This window comes from Salmo trutta, chromosome 7 (assembly GCF_901001165.1).
Source record: "Salmo trutta chromosome 7, fSalTru1.1, whole genome shotgun sequence".
NCBI lineage: Eukaryota > Metazoa > Chordata > Actinopteri > Salmoniformes > Salmonidae > Salmo > Salmo trutta.
The window spans coordinates 15,395,790-15,417,312 of record NC_042963.1 but is presented as its reverse complement, the minus strand read 5'-3'; the positions used below and the strand labels follow the sequence as shown (position 1 = coordinate 15,417,312).

Genomic DNA, 21,523 nt, shown 5'->3' with positions numbered 1-21,523 from the left:
CATGAAGAAATAAGAAATACAGGGGCGCAGATCAGGGTGCCTTGTGAGAATTAGTCGGCGAGTGGGTAACCTGCCTCTACTATACGTTCTATTGGCCAACTTGCAATCACTGGAGAATAAACTGGATGAGCTCCGTTCAAGACTATTCTACCAACGGGACATTAAAAACTGTAATATCTTATGTTTCACTGAGTCGTGACTAAACAACGACACAGACAATATACACTTGACTGGGTTTTCCATGCATCGGCAGGACAGCTACGTCTGGTATGAAGAGGGGTGGGGTTGTGTGTCTATTTGTCAATAAGAGCTCGTGCGCAATGTCTAATATTAAGGTAGTCTCGAGTTATTGCTTGCCTGAGGTAAAGTACCTCATGATACATTGTAGACCACACTATCTATCAAGAGAATCTATATTTTTTGTCTATTTACCACTACAAACCGACGCTGGCACGAAGACTGCACTCAACGAGCTGTATAAGGCCATAAGCAAACAAGAAAATGCTCATCCAGAAGCGGCGCTCCTAGTGGCCGAGGACTTTAGTGCAGGCAAACTTAAATCTATTTTACCTAATTTCTACGAGTTTGTCACGTGCAACCAGAGGAAAAAAAACTCTAGACCATCTTTACTCCACACATAAAGATGCTTACAAGGCTTTCCCTCTTCCTCCATTTGGTAAATGTGACCATAATTCTATCCTCTTGATTCCTACTTACAAGCAAAAACTAAAGCAGGAAGTACAAGTGACTCACTCAATACTGAGGTGGTCAGATGACGCAGATGCCACGCTACAGGACTATTTTGCTAGCACAGACTGGAATATGTTCCGGGATTCATCTAATGGCATTGAGGAGTATACCACCTCAGTCTCTGGCTTCATTAATAAGTGCATCGACGACGTCGTCCCCACAGTGACCGTGCGTACATATCCGAACCAGAAGCCATGGATTACAAGCAACATCCGCACCGAGCTAAAGGCTAGAGCTGCCGCTTACAAGAGCGGAACACTAATCCGGACGCTTATAAGAAATCCAGCTATGCCCTCAGACGAACCATCAAACAGGCAAAGCTTCAATACAGGACTAAGATTGAATCCTACTACACCGGCTCTGACGCTCGTTTGATGTGGCAGGGCTTGACAACTGATAAGGACTACAAAGGGAAACCCGTCCGTGAGCTGCCCAGTTATGCGAGCCTACCAGGTGGGCTAAATGCTTTTTTTGCTCACTTTGAGGTGAGCAACACTGAAGCATGCATGAGAGCACCAGCTGTTCCGGACAACTATGTGATAACGCTCTCCTTAGCCGATGTGAGCAAGACCTTTAAACAGGTCAACATTCACAAGGCCGCAGGGCCAGACGGATTACCAGGACGTGTATTCAGAGCATGCTCAGACCAACTGACAAGTGTCTTCACTGACATTTTCAACCTCTCCCTGACCGAGTCTGTAATACCAACATGTTTCAAGCAGACCACCATAGTCCCTGTGCCCAAGGAAGCGAAGGTAACCTGCCTAATGACTACCGCCCCGTAGCACACACGTCATATAGTGCTTTGAAAGGCTGGTCATGGCTCACATCAACAATATCATCCCGGAAACCCTAGACCCACTCCAATTTACATACCGCTCCAACAGATCCACAGGTGATGCAATCTCAATCGTACTCCACACTATCCGTTCCCATCTGGACAAAAGGAACACCTACACGAGAATGCTGTTCATTGAATAAAGCTCACCGTTCAACACCGTAGTGCCCTCAAACCTCATCACTAAGCTAAGGACTCTGGGATTAAACACCTCCCTCTGCAACTGGATCCTGGAATTCCTGACGGGCCGCCCCCAGATGGTAAGGGTAGGTAACAACACATCTGGCACACTGATCCTCAACACGGGGGCCCCTCAGGGGTGTGTGCGTAGTCCCCTAATGTACTCTCTGTTCACCCATGACTGTATGGCCAAGCACGACTCCAAAACCATCATTAAGTTTGCTGATGACACAAAATTGGTAGGCCTGATTACTGACAACGATGAGACAGCCTATAGGGAGGAGGTCAGAGATCTGGCATTGTTGTGGCAAGAGAAAAACCTCTCCCTCAATGTGGGGAAGACAAAGGAGATGATCGTGGACTACAGGAAAAGAAGGGCTGTACACGCCCCCCATTCACAGGGCTATAGTGGAGCGGGTTGAGAGTTCCAAGTTCCTTGATGTCCACATCATCAACAAACTATCATAGTCCAAACACACCAAGACAGTAATGAAAAGGGCACGACAATGCCTTGTAACCCTCAGGAGACTTAAAATATTTGTCATGGGGCCCCAGATCCTCCAAAAGTTCTGTAGCTGCACCATCGAGAGCATCCTGACCAGTTGCATCATCTCCTGGTATTGCAAATGCTCGGCATCCGACTGTAAGGCGCTACAGAGGGTAGTGCGTACAGCCCAGTACATCACTGGGACCAAGCTTCCTGCTATCCAGGACCTATATACTAGGCAGTGTCAGAGGAAGGCCCAAAAAATTGTCAACGACTTCAGTCACCCAAGTCATACTTTTCTCTCTGCTACCGCACTGCAATAGGAACCAGAGTGCCAAGTTTAGGTCCAAAAGACACCTTAACAGCTTCTAGCCCCAAGCCATTTGACTGCTGAACAATTAATCAAATGGCCCCCCGGACTATTTGCATTGACACTCCCACCCCTTTGTTTTCACACTGCAGCGACTCGCTGTTTATTATCTATGCATAGTCACTTTACCCCTACCTACATGTACAAATTACCTCGACTAACCTGTATCCCCGCACAATGTAGCCTCATTATTGTTATTTTATTATGTTACTTTTTTTTCTTCTTTAGTTCACATAGTAAATATTTTTTCTTAACTCTATTTTCTTAAAACGTCTTTGTTGGTTAAGGGCTTGTAAGTAAGCATTTCATGGTAAGGTCTACACATTCGGCGCATGTGACAAATACATTTGACTTGACTTGAAATTGCATCTTGATGACATCACACATTCCTGTAGAGGGGGGGGGGGTTTCCTAACCCTGACCCCATCACAGTATTATTAGCCTTATCCCAAACACTCAGGGATAACACAACCTCTGCTGTGGCCTGTCTGTCACCAGCCTCCATGACTTCTATAACCGGCATGACTTCAGCTCTCCCTTTCATCAATCCACGGCCACGGGGTCCTCCCCTTCTGGCGCTCAGTCGTGCTACATTTCCCTTACGGTTTTCCTCTCTTCTCCTCCTTCCCTTCTATCTCCCCATTCCCTGATTGCATGCTGAGGCTGCTGTCTTCACTAACTCGTCTGTCCAACCCATTAGCGATGTGACGTCTGCAAAAAGCCCTTTTTACATACAATCGGGCATTTGATATCATTACAACCCAAAGTCCAAAGAAATAAATTAAGTTATACCAAAGTCTAGAACTGAACAGTACATGAGGTCACCAATCCCATATTTCTACTCATTGATTCATGAGTCACTTTAAGACTGCAGGACATAATTGATTTAAATGTTTTTATTCTTATTTTTTATTTTTTTACCCATTATTATTTTGTATGCACATTGTATTCAGTTTGTATTGACTGCTATATGAGTGTAATAAAACAAATTATTGCCCATTGCAACACAGTGTTGGATTCAATGTAGTCTGGCTGTCTGAAAGAAACAGCTCCTTAGCTAACATCATACACTTTATCAAATCATACAATACTGTATAAGGCACTACAACACTACTTTCTTCTGTTCAGATGAACACTTTGTCTCAGAGCTGTTCTCTGTTTAGGATGAACACTGCTCAGCACCACCTCAACCTGTTAAGTTCTGGAAGAAAAGCCCAAGCATGATGCTGTTCTATACTGAACAAAAATATAAATGCAACATGCAACAATTTCATAAGATTTTACTGAGTTACAGCTCATAGAAGAAAATCTGTCAATTCAAATTAATTCATTAGGCCCTAATGACTGGAAAGGGGCACAGCCATGGGTGGACCTGGGAGGGCATACTGTAGGCCCACCCAGTTGGGGGACAGGCCCACCCACTGGGGAGCCAGGCCCAGCTTATCAGAATGATTATTTTCCTCCACAAAAGGGCTTTATTACAGACAGAAATACTCCTCAACACCCCTCCCCCCCACCTTCCCCCCACCTCCCTCAGACGATCCCACAGGTGAAGAAGCCTGTGGGAGGTCTGGGCTGGCGTGGTTACAGTTGGTCTGCGGTTGTGAGGCCGGTTGAACGTACTGACAAATTCTATAAAACGACGGAGGCGGCTTATGGTTGAGAAACTAATATAACATTTTCTGCCGATAGCTCTGGAGGACATTCCTGCATTCAACATGCCAATTGCACGCTCCCTCAAAACATGAGACATCTGTAGCATTGTGTTGTGTGACAAAACTGCACATTTTAGAGTTGCCTTTTATTGTCTTCAGCACAAGGTGCACCTGTGTAGTGATCATGCTTTTAATCAGCTTCTTGATATGCCACACCTGTCAGGTGGCTGGATTATCTTGGCGAAGGAGAATGCTCACTAACAGGGATGTTAACAAATTTCTGCATAACATTTGAGAGAAATAAGCTTTTTGCGCATATGGAACATTTCTGGGATCTTTTATTTCAGCTCATGAAACATGGGACCGACCCTTTACATGTTGGGTTCATATTTTTGTTCAGTATATATTGCATAACCATTAACTGCTCACTGTTTCTCTACAGTAGCTTGCACTGTAGGCCACACTGTTGTCAGTTCTTGATAATTATAAGTCTATGGTCACTTGATTAACAGCTTCCTGAACAGTCTCCTTCACTGTGCAGACAAAACAAATTCCCTGGGACCTTTTATCACGTTACACTTACACCTGCCGTCTCCTTACTTTCATCACTGAGTGTTCCCTCCTTTCCCTCTTTGCTTCTCCCTGCTTAAACTGGTGCTACACTTCCATATCACACCGCCACTTCTTTGTTGACATGTTTTTCTAAATCTCCCTATCAAACACACTAGCAACTCTAAACCGGTCTCTCAATACTTCACACTTTCTAAGCGAAGGTGCCTATCTAACTGGCAGTAGTTAACCAAGATACCCACAACCAATCAAAAAGGAAGTACTAAATAAGGTTGTTGTCTTAAGGAAAGTGTGAAGGAGGGGGTTCTTGCTTGCCAGCCTATTGGCCCGTGGATGAATTTACTTCCATAAACAGAAAGATTGGATTTCCTTGGCCATTGGGGAATGCAATATATACCATCTTATAATTCCATCTGCTGCTGTAGCCACTAGCCAGTCTCACCCATCCCTCTGCCGAAATCTGTCGCTCTCCTCTTCCTACTTAGCTCTTAGGTAAGAACTGCTATTCTTTCAGCCTGCTCTGCTGGTGAATTGGTTGGATCTATTCATTTAGTCGTTTTCTGTTTCCTAGTTTTAAATCCGTTGGTGCTGGTTTATGTTAGTTTTATATTTGGGGTTTTGGACTTAATGCATCTGTTTGGACCTGGAGGTTTTTGTGGTGTTGCTTTCTTGAATTCTGTCGGCATGGTTGTTTCAAGAAGATTTATTGCCCAAATGTTTATGATTACAGCATGTTTTTATTGAAGTACCTTGCAAACATTTGTGAAAGAGATATCCAGCACTTTCTATATTACAGTAAGTTGTGTCTAAGTTGTTCTTAGATGTTGTTTATGGGGGCCGTTTGACATTGCTAATATCAACACCATGTCCATTTCTGAGGTAAACAGGTAAACAAGAGGTAATCCAACCAATATTGCGGAGATATAGGTGGGCTATGTTCATACAGTCACCTGCCTTGATATGCGGTCCGACAACGTGGCACCTTTAACTGATGGATTGCGGTGTAATACCCCCAGTGTTTATCTTGGTGTCAACACAAACTATTTTGTTGTAACTAATACTTTAAAGATGAAGGCTCGGCTGGAGTATCTCAAACTGGAGGATGGTTATGTTGATGGTGGGGATGGGAAGGCGTGTACCGTGGTTAAGCAGCTACCTCAGGTTGATGAATTGGGTTTGCATAATAAAGGAGATCATAGAGGATTATACTACGTTATCACAGAGGTGATATCAGTTAAGACTTTTGTCCTGCCATTGTAATATGATACAGCGATTGTCAGCTTTCTAAACATGTCTTTGTGTGCTGAATGAAGTCACTGCATTTGTATGTCAGTGTTTAATCAAGTGTGAAGTTAACTTCAAGCATTGGAGGCTGCATGTTGATATTCCATGGTTTTATGTATCTGTAATGATACCAACACTCATGTCACCGAAATATTTTTTATCACATGCGTTGATACGTTTTAGTATGCAACACCCTCAAATAATGTCTTTCTAAAGATGTGTACATATCCAAAGTACAACAAGAAGTGTTCCCTTTTGGACAGTGAGTGTAACGTCTGCTTCCAAATCACACCCTCAAACACGTAGATCCCCTGAACGCAGCTCACTTTCCAGCACACTTTCCAGCTCACACTCAAATACCTGGATCCCCTGAACGCAGCTCACTCTCCAGATCCCAATCACCTGAATTCTAATCACCTGTTCACACACCTGTATGTCATTATCACACACTATTTACTTCAGTTCTTTGCACCCCATCACTGTGAGGTATTGTTTGTTTTGTGACACATGTCTTTCAGTAAGCTGGTGTTCCTGTGATGCACTCCTGTGTATGATCGTTTTTGCATGCCTCATTAATGATGCCTTTTGCCTATTCCCTGCCAGTACTTTAGCCGGATATCCTGTTCTCTACCTCTTGCCTGATCTCCCGGACTATGTTACTCGCCTTTTCCCTGCCTGTACTGTTGCTCTTTTGGACCCCCTGTGTATGACCTTCTACCTGCCCCTGGACCCAGCTACCTGCCGCCTCTTGTGGTCCTTTGCAAAAAACACCTGCTGTGCCCTGTGCTTGAAACCAGCTCTGTCTCCCCTCGTGTTCATTACAAGGAGAACACAGATCTACTTTTTGTCTATTTTGAGGAATTAGATATGTTTTTCACTGATATCAATGTCACTGATGATGACCATCTTTGAAAGTTGTTTCCTTTAAAACTTCCCCAGTTGATAAGCCTCTTTGATTTTTACTGAGGACAGTCACTGTTCATGGCACCATCTGCCAAAGAAGAAGAGTCAAAGCCACATCTAATCCTTTACGAAAACACTGGGATTATCAAATTCACAATACATGTTTATAGGAGATTTAGGTTTAGCAGATTTATCCAGGGGCTTTTATTGTGGTATTTGACATCAGTTCTGACCATAGGTGCTTAAACGCCAACTCAAAGTAGCTTTGTTAAGTCTTGAAGCACTGGAGTGGTCTCATTGGTCTGTTGCAGGCAGGGGAGCCTTTATTTCAGATGGTGTGTAACGTCTCTGCCATCCCAGGGATGTTCTAGAGGGTAAGGTGGACATCAACAGAGGTGGTATCAGGTTGTTGATAATCTCCCAGCCTTCCATTACGGCACTTCTCATGGATTTAGCCTAATTTAGACCCTGCTGCTTTTTTCCAGGGCCAAATGGCCCTCACTTGCATTGGTAGGCTATAGTGTTTCCCCTTAGTGGAACACTTATGGCAGAATCCACTGTATAGGGACATTCCTAGGTGACTCAACTTGGCATGACTTCTGCACGATCCTCCTTAAGAGATTCCGGGAGAGCTTAATTGGTACATCTGTTTAGGTTAGGTGAACACAGTCATGTGTAATTATTGTTGGTATGTGGTATCCTCCCACATTCCATCAACGTTAATCTGAACAGGAATGGAAAACACAAACAAATTGATAGTACGATACTCATACTCTCATTAGAATGTGAAAAGTTAAGACCTTTAACCATTGTAGTTATGTCACATAAGTTGACATAATGGTGAATTGTATTCTTATTTTTTTCCATTGTACAACAAAACCAGGTAGTTTATAACAAAAAGTTGCCAAGTAAATCTAAAACTAATTCATGATACAAACAAGATTTGAAGTGTCCCACTTTCAAATACAACAACTTGAAACATTTCTGCAGCAATGAGGGAAAAAAACCAGGTAATTTCTCATTGGCAAGTAATTGTACTAAATGAGTTGGAAATGTATATGACATAATTTGTGGTGGGCGCCAATATCAATAATTCGATATAATATTGGTATCGATATGAGATAGGCATATTGTAATAAAATAAAATGTTATTTGTCACATACGCTGAATAAAACAGGTGTAGACCTTACAGTGAAATGCTTACTTACAAGCCCTTAACCAACAACGCAGTTAAGAAAAATAAGTGTTGAAAAACTATTTACTAAACAAACTGAAGTAAACAAATAAATACAAATAAAAAAGAAAAAAAAAAGAAAATAGAAGAACAATGATTAAAGAGCAACAATAAAGCAACAATAGCGAGGCTATATACGGGTACCAGAACAGAGTCAATGTGTGGGGGCACAGGTTAGTCAAGGTAATTGAGGTAATATGTACTGTACATGTAGGTACAGTGGAGTTAAAGTGACTATGCATAGACAATAAACAGTAGCAGGAGCATAAAAATGGGGAGGGGTGGGGGGGCAATGCAAATAGTCTGGGTTGCCATTTGGTTAGCTGTTCAGGAGTCTTATGGCTTGGGGATAGAAGCTGTTGAGAAGCCTTTTGGTCCTAGACTTGGTGCTCTGGTACCGCTTGCCGTGCGGTAGCAAAGAGAACAGTCTATGACTAGGGTGGCTGGAGTCTTTGACAATTTTTAGGGCCTTCCTCTGACACCGCCTGGTATAGAGGTCCTGGATGGCAGGAAGCTTGGCCGTACGCACTACCCTCTGTAGTGCCTTGCAATCAGAGGACAAGCAGTTGCCATACTAGGTGGTGATGAAACCAGTCAGGATGCTCTCGATGGTGCAGCTTTTTTTAATATCTGAGGACCCATGCCAAATCTTTTCAGTCTCCTGAGGGTGAAAAGGCATTGTCGTTCCTCTTCATGACTGTCTTGGTGTGTTTGGACCATGACAGTTTGTTTGTGTTGTGGACAACAAGGAACTTGAAGCTCTCAACCTGCTCCACCACAGCCTCGTCGATGAGAATGGGGGCGTGCTTGGCCCCCTTTTCCTGTAGTCCACAATCAGCTCCTTTTTCTTGATCATGTTGAGGGAGAGGTTGTTATCCTGGCACCACACTGCCAGGTCTCTGACCTCCTCCCTATACGCTGTCTCGTCGTTGTCGGTTATCAGGCCTACCACTGTTGTGTTGTCGGAAAACTTAATGATGGTGTTGGAGTTGTGCTTGGCCATGCAGTCATGGGTGAACAGGGAGTACAGGAGGAGGCTGAGCACGCACCCCAGAGGGGCCCTCGTGTTGAGGATCAGCGTGGCAAACGTGTTGTTATCTACCCTTACCATTTGGGGCGGCCCGTCTGGAAGTCCAGTTGCAGAGGGAGGTGTTTAGTCCCAAGGTCCTTAGCTTAGTGATGAGCTTTGAGGGCACTATGGTGTTGAATGCTGAGCTGTAGTCAATGAAAAAAAAGCATTCTCGTGTAGGTGTTCCTTTTGTCCAGGTGGGAAAGGGCAGTGTAGAGTGCAATAGAGATTGCATCATCTGTGGATCTGTTGGGGCGGTATGCAAATTGGAGTGGGTCTAGGGTTTCTGGGATAATGGGATAATGGTGTTAATGTGAGCCATGACCAGCCTTTCAAAGTACTTCATGGCTACAGATGTGAGTACTAAGGGTCGGTAGTCATTTGGGCAGGTTACCTTTGTGTTCTTGGGCACAGGGACTATTGTGGTCTGTCTGAAACATGTTGGTATTACAGTCTTGGTCAGGGACAGGTTGAAAATGTCAGTGAAGACACTTGTCAGTTGGTCTGCGCATGCTACGAGTGCACATCCTGGTAATCCGCCTTGCCCTGCGGCCTTGTGAATGTTGACCTGTTTAAAGGTCTTACTCACATTGGCTACGGAGAGCGTGATCACAGTTGTCTGAAACAGCTGGTGTTCTCATGCATGCTTCAGTGTTGCTTGCCTCAAAGCGAACATAGAAGTAATTTAGCTTGTCTGGTACTCTCGTGTCATTGGGCAGCTTGCAGCTGTGCTTCCATTTGTTGTCCGTAATAGTTTGCAAGCCCTGCCACATCCGACGAGCATCAGAGCCAGTGTAGTAGGATTCAATCTTAGTCCTGTATTGACGCTTTGCTTGTTTGATAGTTCGTCGGAGGGCATACCTGGATTTCTTATAAGCATCCGGATTAGTGTTCCATTCCTTGAAAGTGGCAGCTCTAACCTTTAGCTCAGTGCAGATGTTGCCTGTAATCTATGGCTTCTGGTTGGGGTACTGGCAAGTCACTGGTACTTCCAGCTTTAGTGTTTGCTTGTAAGCCGGAATCAGGAGGATAGAGTTTTGGTCCGATTTGCCAAATGGAGGGCGAGGGAGAGCTTTGTACGCACCTCTATGTGTGGAGTAAAGGTGGTCTAGAGTTTTGTTTTCTCCTGTGGTTGTACGGATTTAAGTTTCCCTGCATTAAACGTCCCCGGCCACTAGGAGCGCCACCTATGGATGATCATTTTCTTATTTGCTTGTGCCCTTATACATTTTGTTGAGTGTGGTCTCAGTGCCAGCATCGGTTTGTGGTGGTAAATAGACAGCAATGAAAATACAGATGAAAACTCTCTTGGTAAATAGTGTGGTCTACAGCTTATCATGAGATACTCTACCTCAGACGAGCAAAACCTTGAGACTTCATTAATATTAGATTTCGTGCACCAGCGGTTATTGACAAATAGACACAGACTGCCACCCCATGTCTTACCAGAGGCAGCTGTTCTATCTTGCTGATGTACGGAAAACCCAGCCAGCTGTATGTTGTTCATGTCGTCTTTCAGCCACGACTCGGTAAAACCTAAGATATTATAGTTTTTAATGTCCCGTTGGTAGGATAGTCTTGATCGGAGCTCATCCAGTCTATTATCAAATGATTGCACGTTGGCTAATAGGACTGATGGTAGAGGTGCGTTATCCACTCGCCGTCAGATTCTTACAAGGCACCCCAACCTATGAGCCCTATATCTCCGTCTCTTCTTCTTGCAAATGACGGGGATTTGGTTCTTGTCCAGTGTCTGAAGTATATCCTTCGCGTCCCACTCGTTAAAGAAAAAATCTTTGCCCAGGTGAGTATTTCGCTGTTCTGATATCCGGAAGCTCTTTTCAGTCATATGAGACAATGGCAGAAACATTATGCACAAAATAAGGTAAAAATAACGCTAAAAGATACACACAATAGCACAATTGGTTAGGAGCCCATATAATGGCAGCCATCTCCTCCGGCGGCATTATATAACACATCAATTTATCCATGCTGTTAACCTACAGTACAATATACGTACATGACTGTTCCTGTAGGCACAAAACTCTTTCACAGAACTTCTCACAGGCTATCAACTTGCTTGCTGATGAACTTCTCATTGTATTCAAACTGGTTAGGTAGGTTAAGGCCTCCAAAACATTCCCACCTGGCACAATGCGCAATCAACAAGTAGCTGTCTGGACTTCACAAAGTCTTTGAAGTGAACAGAAAATGAACACCGTCGCGATGCAGTGAGGTCGGTGGCCGGGTAAGCACTGGCTATTATCAAAGACAGATTTACTCACAAATAAACCTTGATGAAGTCTAAGTTCACCAAAAAACGGATAGCTCCAACAACCAGTGACATAGGCTATTAACCGAAATTGACAAACAATTTCCACCAAATGTACTATAAATATCAATGTACCCAAGATACACAAAGGATAGCCTACGATGGCGGCATATTTAAATTTCATCCGACAAAATGACACACTTCTCATTACAGTTCAGCCATAGACCGATGTAGCATCCAGTTACAACTGCTAGCTGGCACTGAAATACCAACATATGAACATATTTCATCTAAATAATTCAATGCAAACTCCAAAGCCTTTTACCATGGATCTACATTTCTTCCAATGACCATGGCTATTCCGTGCTTCTAGTTTGAAGTAGACTAGCTGGCTAGCTAGCTAATCAGATACATGGCTTTAAGATCACAGACATCAAAAACATAACACAACATCAAGGATACATATACAGTGCCTTCAGAAACTATTCACACCCCTTGACTTTTTCCACACTTTGTTGTATTACAGCCAAAATGTAAAATGTATTAAATTGAGATTTTTGTTTACTGGCCTACACACAATATCAAACTGGAATTATGAAGAGTCTTGAGTCAATACGTATTCAACCCCTTTGTTATGGCAAGCCTAAATAAGTTCAGGAGTAAAAATCTTCTTAACAAGTCACATAATAAGTTGCATGGACTCACTCTGTGTGCAATAGCGGTTTACATGTTTTTTGAATGACTACCTCATCTCTGTACCCCACACATACAATTATCTGTAAGGTCGCTCAATCGAGCAGTGAATTTCAACCACAGATTCAACCACAAAGACCAGGAGGTTTTCCAATGACTTGTCTACTCAATGGTAGATATTTACTCATCTACTCAATGGTAGATGAGTAAATATAAAAAAATCAGACATTGAATATCCTTTTGAGCAAGGTGAAGTTATTAATTACACATTGGATGATGTGTCCATATACCCAGTCACTACAAAGATACAGGCGTTTAGTTGTCAGAAAGGACGGAAACCGCTTAGGGATTTCACCATGAGGCCATGAGGATGGATCAACAACATTGTAGTGAAAAGAAGGAAGCCTGTACATAATAAAAATATTCCAAAACATGCATCCTGTTTGCAACAAGGCACTTTAAAGTAATACTGATTACAGAGTGTTATGTTTGGGGCAAATCCAATACAACACTTTACTGAGTACCACTCTCCATATTTTCAAGCATAGTGGTGGCTGTATCATGTTATGGGTGTGCTTCTAATCATTAAGGACTGTGGGGTTTTTCAGGATAAAAAAAAACGGAATGGAGCTAAGCACAGGAAAAATCCTATAGGAAAACCTGGTTCAGTGTGTTTTCCACCAGACACTGGGAGATGAATTCACCTTTCAGCAGGACAAATTACAGTCTTGGCGTAAATCTCCTTGAAAATCTATGGCAAGACCTGAAAATGGTTCTCTAGCAATGATCAACAACCAATTTGACAGAGCTTGAAACATTTTGAAAAGAATAATAGGCAAATGTTGCACAATCCAGGTGTGAAAAGCAGTTACAGACTTACCCAGAAAGACTCAAAGCTGTAATCACTGCTAAAGGTGCTTCTACAAAGTATTGACTCAGGGGTGTGAACACTTACAGTACCTACTCATTCAAGGGATTTTCAAAAAAAATGTACAACTATTTTCTACATTGTAGAAGAATAGCGAAGACATCAACAATATGAAATAACACATATGGAATCATGTAGTAACCAAAAAAGTACTAAACAAATAAAAAAATATGTTACATTTGAGATTCTTCAAAGTAGCCAGCATTTGCCTTGATGACAGCTTTGCGTACTCTTGGCATTCTCTTATCCAGCTTTATGAGGAATGCTTTTACACCAGTCTTGAAGGAGTTCCCACATATGTTGAGCACTTGTTGGCTGCTTTTCCTTCACTCTGCGTTCAACTAATCCCAAACCATCTCAATTGGGTTGAGGTCGTGTGATTGTGGAGGCCAGGTCATCTGATGCAGAACCATCACTCTCGTTCTTGGTCAAATAGCCCTTACACAGCCTGGAGGTGTGTTTTGTGTAATTGTCCTGTTGAAAAACAAATAATAGTCCCACTAAGCGCAAACCATATGTGATGGCGTATCGCTGCAGAATTCTGTGGTAGCCATGCTGGTTAAATGTGCCTTGAATTCAAAATAAATCACTGACAGTGTCACCAGCAAAGCACCCCCATACAATCACACCTCCTCCTCCATGCTTCACGGTGAGAACCACACATGCGGAGATCATCCATTCATCTACTGTGCGTCTCACAAAGACATAGCGGTTGGAACCAAAAGTTTCAAATTTGGACACATCAAACCAAAGGACAGATTTCTACCAGTCTAATTTCCATTGCTCGTGTTTCTTGGCCCAAGCGTCTCATCTTATTATAGGTGTCCTTTAGTATTGGTTTCTTTACAGCAATTTGACCATGAAGGCCTGATTCTCACAGTCTCCTTTGAACAGTTGATGTTGAGATGTGTCTTTTTACTTGAACTCTGTGAAAAATGTTTTTGTGCTACAATTTCTGAGGCTGGTAATTCTAATGAACTTATCCTCTGCAGCAGAGGTAACTCTGGGTCTTCCTTTCCTGTGGTGGTCCTCATGAGAGCCAGTTGCATCATAGCGCTTAATGGTTTTTGCAACTGCACTTGAAGAAACTTTCGAAGTTCTTGAAATGTTCCATATTATCTGACCTTCATGCCTTAAAGTAATGATGGACTGTTGTTTCTCTTTGCTTATTTGAGCTGTTTTTTCCATAATATGGACTTGGTCTTTTACCAAATAGGGCTATCTTCTGTATACCACCCCAACCTTGTAACAACACAACTGTTTGGCTCAAAAGCATTAAGAAGGAAAGAAATTCCACAAATTAACTTTCAGCCATGCACACCTGTTAATTGAAATTAATTCCAGGTGACTTAAATAAAGGTTAAATAAAAAAAATAAAAAAATAAAAAAGACTACCTCATGAAGCTGGTTGAGAGAATGGCAGGAGTGTGCAAAGGCAAACGGTGGCTACTTTGAAGATTCTCAAATAGAAAATATATTTTGATTTATTTACACTCTTTTGGTTACTACATGATTCTATATGTGCTATTTCATAGTTTTGATGTCTGAACTAGTATTCTACAACGTAGAACATAGTAAAAATATAGAAAAACCCTTGAATGAGTAGGTGTGTCCATACTTTTGACTGGTACTGTATGTAAATTCGATATTTCTGTATTTCATTTTCAATACATTTGCGAACATTTCTAAAAGAATGTTTTCACTTTGTCATCATTTTTTTAATACAAGCTAGCTAGTCTAACTACCTGGCTGCTAGTATAGTTTGAAAACAACAATCAAAACAAGTAATCCATAGTAGCTATAACACTCGCATACATATTTAAAACAACATAGCAAACACAACATATCATATATCATATCACAACATATATATAACATATTATTTTGCAAAATATAGCTCTCTCTTACCTTTTCAGCCATCCGGTTTTGAATCCCTTAGCTAGCTAGCAAGTAAACTATCTCCACTTTGTGAAAGCAAATACGAGGGTCACTCTTGACACTAACACAAAGTCATTTCCATTCCTTACGTCCACAAAGTAAAAGTAAATGTCCAAGATGTGTAAAAGTCTGGGTAACAAGTTTTAATTGGTAATGACATTTCAGACAAATGGACAGTCCAGTGCTCACTCTGTTCACCTGCCAACAGCTAGCAGTGAAGGAGATGGTGTCATGGTGGTTGCCTCTGGACAGCTTACCCAGGGCAAAACCCAGACAACATGTTGATGCAATATGCATCACAAAATATGTAATCTTCTCGATTTAAGCTACTTACATTTACATTTAAGTCATTTAGCAGACGCTCTTATCCAGAGCGACTTACAAATTGGTGCATTCACCTTATGATATCCAGTGGAACAAGCAAGGCAAAGCAGTGATGCCTATGCTGACCCTGTCTATTAAAGTGACTGGAGTCAGATAAGGTCTCTCGCGTCAAGGATTCTAATAGATTTGAATGGATGGATAGATAGAAAGGTTTTGATGAAGTTTAAGACAATTTTGAGATTTTGAGCATAAAATCACCAGAATCATTGAGAAAAAACATTAGATAGCAAAAACATTTTTTCATAACAGCTTTTTTTATTTGATTATGACACGGGTACGCCCTGCCTACCCTGAATGCATGTCACTGTTGCAATGTTATTTATAAATCTGATATGATATAATTTAAAAACTGCAACTTACAGTGCATTCGGAAAGTATTCAGACCGCTTGACTAAAATGGATTAAATAATTTACACATAATAATCAATCTGCACACAATACCCAATAATGACAAAGCGAAAATAGGTTTTTAGAAGAAAAAAAACGTGAAATACCTTATTTACATAAGTATTCAGACCCTTTGCTATGAGACATGAAATTGAGCTCAGGTGCATCCTGTTTCCATTGATCATCCTTGAGATTTTTTCTACAACTTGATTGGAGTCCACCTGTGGTAAAGTCAATTGATTGGACATGATTTGATAAGGTACACACCTGTCTATATAAGGTCCCACAGTTGACAGTCCACGTCAGAGCAAAAACCAAACCATGAGGTCGAAGGAATTGTCCGTAGAGCTCCGAGACAGGATTGTGTGGAGGCACAGATCTGGGGAAGGGTACCAAAAAATGTCTGCAGCATTGAATGTCCCCAAGAACTCAGTTGCCTCCATCATTCTTAAATTGAAGAAGTTTGGAACCACCAAGACTGAGCTGGCCGCCCAGCCAAACTGAGCAATCGTGGAAGAAGGGCCTTGGTCAGGGAGGTGACCAAGAACCTAATGGTCACTTTGAAAGAGCTCCAGAGTCCCTCTGTGGAGATGGGAGAACAGTCCAGAAGGACAACCATCTTTGCAGCACTCCACTAATCAGGCCTTTATGGTAGAGTGGCCAGACGGAAGTCACTCCTCAGCAAAAGGTACATGACAGCCCGCTTGGAGTTTGCCAAAAGGCACCTAAAGGACTCTCCGACCAGGATAAACAAGATTCTCTGGTCTGATGAAACCAAGATTGAACACTTTGGCCTGAATGCCAAGCGTCATGTCTGGAGGAAACCTGACACATCCCTACGGTGAAGCATGGTGGTGGCAGCATCATGCTGTGGGGATGTTTTTCAGCAGCAGGGACTGGGAGACTAGTCAGGATTGAGGGAAAGATGAACGGAGCAAAGTACAGAGAGATCCTTGATGAAAACTTGCTCCATAGTGCTCAGGACCTCAGACTGGGGCGAAGGTTCACCTTCCAACAGGACAACAACCCTAAGCACACAGCCAAGACTACGCAGGAGTTGCTTAGGGAGTGGCCCAACTGAGTCCGGACTTGAACCCGTTTAAACATCTCTGGAGAGACCTAAAAATAGCTGTGCAATGATGCTCCCCAGCCAACCTGACAGAGCTTGAGAGGATCTGCAGAGATGAATGGGAGGAAGTCCCCAAATACAGGTGTGCCAAGCTTGTAGAATCATACCCAAGAAGACTTAAAGGCTGTAATCGCTGCCAAAGGTGCTTGAACAAAGTACTGAGTAAAGGGTCTGAATACTTATGTAAATGTGATATTTCAGTTTAAATTTCTTATGAATTTGCATAATATTCTTAAAACCTGTTTTTGCTTTGTCATTATGTGGTATTGTGTGTAGATTGATGAGTGGGAAAAAACTATTTAATGAATTTTAAAATAAGACTGTAACCTAAAAAAATGTGGAAAATCAAGGGGTCTGAATACTTTCCAAAGGCACTGTATATCAATATAGATTTTCCATATCAGTGCCCATCACTATAAATAATTGACCTCTCTTTTTTTCACAGGGTGTAAAATTAAAGAAACGCCAAGATGTCGGAGTGAGTAACTTAGAACGAACATTGATTATGATCAAACATTTATTATGACGTAAATGACCCAGTCCAAGTTTTCCCTTAACCTTTTTATTAATCAAACAATATATTATACCTCCACAGGAAAAAGATGTCATCGAGTCGGAGGCATTACCTGAAGGTAAACATTTTCAAATATCTGATGTTAATCCTTGTTTTCTTATATTTTTTTTTACTGCAGTAGCAACCATTCTTTGAGTTGGGGGTGCTGGTGGGGGGAGGGGGGAGAGTGAAAACTCCTTTATCAATAAATTTAATTTGCATATAGTGGTATACAGTTGAGGCGTTCTGAAAAAAAGGCCTTTCCTAAACTAATTCCATGCAATTCTATGTCATTTACATGATAGAAGACATTGCCAGAATATTTTTTTATATTCTCTGACCGTAACAAACTGGTCTTAAATTCAAACAATGGCTCCGGCCAATGAAGAGACACTAGGCTAGTAAACAAACTTTCTAGTGGCACTGACTCACCCAATGGTGAAGATGAAGCCTAGGCTACTCACCGGTGATGTTTGATGTGCTCGTGCCTATAGCCTGACAGTGGCAACCAACCATAGAAATATAATCCGTAGATGGCAGTTCCCATTCAAGTCAGGACTGGCAGCCATTGCTAGCTCACCCATGACTTTAATCATCAAATTTCCAGGGTTAGAGGTTCCAAAACCCTTCTATGGATTATGTCTATGGCCAAAACGCAACAATCTGTTCCAAATTATGTGTGCATGCTGCCCAAATTGCGACCTTCCCGACTGTAAATGCTTGTGATAAAACTTAATCCACAGCTATTTTTAGAAGCTTTTGATCCTCTGTAGCTAAATGATGCTCTCTGGTGTAGTATTTTATTTATGTCTGTACAGACAGGAGTAATATAAATGTAAATAAAAAAGATAATGTTTATCCAATTTTACCGAAATTATTTCAATTAATCAGGGGGTGCTGCAGACCTCCAGCACCCCTACTTCCTTCGGCTATGTCAGCAACCATAAATACAAGGGTTATACTGGAGAACACAAGTATATCATATCTTGCGGTTAAGTTTTACATGAAAGCCGTTTACAAAAAAGTGTTCTTGATTCTGGTCGGGCTAGGCTTTTCATAAGTGTGACCTGCATGCTTTTCATTGTCTCTAGAGCTTGATGCTCTCCATTGCTAAAGGCTTACTGGAAGAAGAGGCAAAGGAGAATGAGCTGGAGAGAATAAGATGGATGGAGGAGAACTGCCCTCCCCTTTCCCTACCAGGGGGTACTCAACAGCTAATGGTAAACCAAACAACTAATCAAATAATTACATTATAGTCCTCAAGCAAGGGGGGTGGCCGATGCCATCACATCAGACAAACTCCTTGAATGCCCTACTCATTGAAGTTTGCAGTTGTGTAAAAAAAATATACTTGGCATATTGTTTTCAACAGGAAAGATTCAAAAATATCTGGAGTGCATCTTTAATGTGGTATTTCACTCCACAATTACATTTTTGTCATTTAGCAGACGCTTTGTATAAAGGCACATCCATCCATATAATGATTACAACATTTGTTGCTGTATTCAAAAGTGTTGAATAACGTTTTCACTATTATATAATACAAATAATAATAATACTAGTAGTTGTATTAGTATTATCAGTATGATGCTGATTATTATTATTATTAATGTCTGATATTTGTTATCACCTCAGGAGTTCTTGAAAGAGTTACACCATAAGATTGACGTGATAGATGAGGAGAGATATGATCTGGAGAACAAAGTGAACAAATCCACTAAGGAGGTATATCAAATTCACTTTCCCTCACACCTCCAGAAACGTGAAATCCATTCCATCAGTAACAACAATGTGGTGACAGTTGTTGTTCCCTTCTTCCATTGACCAGATTGAAGATTTGAACATTAAAGTTATTGACTTGAAGGGCAAGTTCAAGAAGCCAACTTTGAGGAAAGTACGTATGTCTGCTGATGCTATGCTCCAGGCTCTGCTGGGCTCCAAGCACAAGGTGTCCATGGATCTGAGAGCCAACCTGAAACAAGTAAAGAAGGAGGTGAAAGAAGAGGTGTGTAACTGTTCAATAACATAACAGTATATTGTAGAGTTGTCTCATCGACTAACTTTATTCTGGTGCACTTATTCTGAGTCACTGATCATTTAGACAAATCACAATTTCGGAAGTCTTTGGAATTTCAGAAGGGGAGGGGACATTTGGACCATAGACTTGCCGAAAATTGTCAGAGAGTTTCCATTTAGAGGGGTGGAGACTTAACTTGTCTCATTAGCACATTTTCTAACACGTCTCCCCCCAGAACTCAATCGAGCATCTGACGCAATTACACAAGATTTTAGTTCTGGGTGTCCAAGGTGACCCATTGGGAGACATTGTTATTGTCAAACCTGAGGCCTTGTTATTATGTTCTATTGTAAGAGGTTGGTCTTACTGAAATGAGTTCATAGATAAGCTCAGCAGAGGGTACCTATGTTAATAAGGCTGATTGATTTTATATAGAGTTGCCCCAAACCACTAATACAGGGTAAGATATATTTTTATCCCCCTACTGTAAGTAGGATTGGGAGAAGGGTCTAGGGTAATCTACAGTAGATCTGTGGTTAGGGACAACTTGTACTGCAAGCCTTAAAATTGGCCATAGAACTGCTGCCAACAACTTCTGCTGGAACGATCATGTGACATGACAAACAAGCCGCCTTACTTGCCTTCCCCACTCTATTATCTCAAGGTTTCATGGACACCATTTAGTGAATTCTAAACCCTGAACCTTTGACTATGTTGCTATTGCAGGATAAGGAACTGCGTAATGTTGGAGACTGGCGTCAGAACATTGAAGACAAGTCTGGCATGGATGGCAGGAAGAAGATGTTTGAGTCCGAGAGTTAAATTAGTCCACATATTTTCCCTGTATAGATCCCGATAAGCCAAAGTTATTTGTTCGACCGAATGGGGAAAACATTTGTGTGAGCATCTTTAATGGCTGATGGTAGCAATGGCTGATAAGCAACACATAGCTCAGAGTTTGTCATATTTATCACCATGGTATAATTTGCACCAGTGTATGTTTCTGTAAAACAAAAGTACAACGACATTTTATTAGTGGAACAGAAAAGTATTAACAAATTATTTTCAGATTGCCAAAGATACACGTCAAATAACACTATTTGACACATCCAAAAAGATTTTCATTTGACACTTCAAAAAACACAAGTCTATTATAGAATGTTGTGTGCACTGAATTTGCATGTGCAATCCATTGAAGTCAAGCGCCACCACTATGGTCAGTAGCACTGTAAAAAAAAAAACTCTGCAAACAGGCACACACACCAGACACGATGTGATTACAATACCGCGTTTGTAATAAGACAAAGTTATTTGTTCGACCGAATGGGAAAACGTTTGTGTGACCATCTGGTTAATGCTAGCAGTGGAACAGAAACTTATTAATAAATGCTTTTTAGTTGGCCACAATTTCTTGTCCCTGTGTGATCAAGTCTGTTTTGTTTATGACTTGTCTCTGTCTACTCTCTAAAACATTCTGGGTTAAAAACAACCCAATTTGGATTATTTGGTAACCCAGTGCTGGGTGAATATAGAACACAACACACGTTGGGTTATTTTGATCCAGCCAGTTGGGTTGTGTGAATAACCCAACATGTTGGGTTGTTAGGATTTCCCAAACACGGGTTCATTTAACCATCAGTTGGGTATTATTTACTTTCATGCCAGGTTGACCTAGCAGCTGGGTCTTTTTATATTAATCCTCAGATTATTTTCAGGAGGCGTAGTTTAGTAGAGGCATGGCTTTCAGACCTTATTGGCCACCCGTGAGAGTACATGTAATTCCTGTTCATCATGTTAAATTTACATACTGCACATAACATTTTTATTTGTGTGCATTTGACACATCCTTCTATAATATTAAAACGCTGCAAACAGGCACACA

General features: G+C 41.6%; 1 protein-coding gene across 1 annotated transcript; it reads left to right on the top strand.

Annotated features, from left to right (window-relative positions):
- Positions 1 to 5,262: 5,262 nt before the first annotated feature.
- Positions 5,263 to 21,050, top strand: LOC115197009 (troponin I, fast skeletal muscle). The gene is made up of 7 exons (XM_029758126.1): positions 5,263 to 5,342; positions 17,517 to 17,549; positions 17,667 to 17,703; positions 18,716 to 18,844; positions 19,260 to 19,349; positions 19,453 to 19,629; positions 20,368 to 21,050. Exons 2-7 carry the CDS (start codon positions 17,542 to 17,544, stop codon positions 20,461 to 20,463), a joined length of 537 nt encoding a protein of 178 aa, XP_029613986.1. The 5' UTR covers positions 5,263 to 5,342; positions 17,517 to 17,541; the 3' UTR covers positions 20,464 to 21,050.
- The last annotated feature ends 473 nt before the right edge of the window (positions 21,051 to 21,523 follow it).

What these genes read in the sequence shown, in the direction of transcription:
- LOC115197009 (XM_029758126.1), top strand. An exon ending in GGGGTACTCAACAGCTAATG is followed by an intron (nt 18,845 to 19,259) that starts GTAAACCAAACA and finishes TTATCACCTCAG; the next exon opens with GAGTTCTTGAAAGAGTTACA. An exon ending in TGAACAAATCCACTAAGGAG is followed by an intron (nt 19,350 to 19,452) that starts GTATATCAAATT and finishes TCCATTGACCAG; the next exon opens with ATTGAAGATTTGAACATTAA.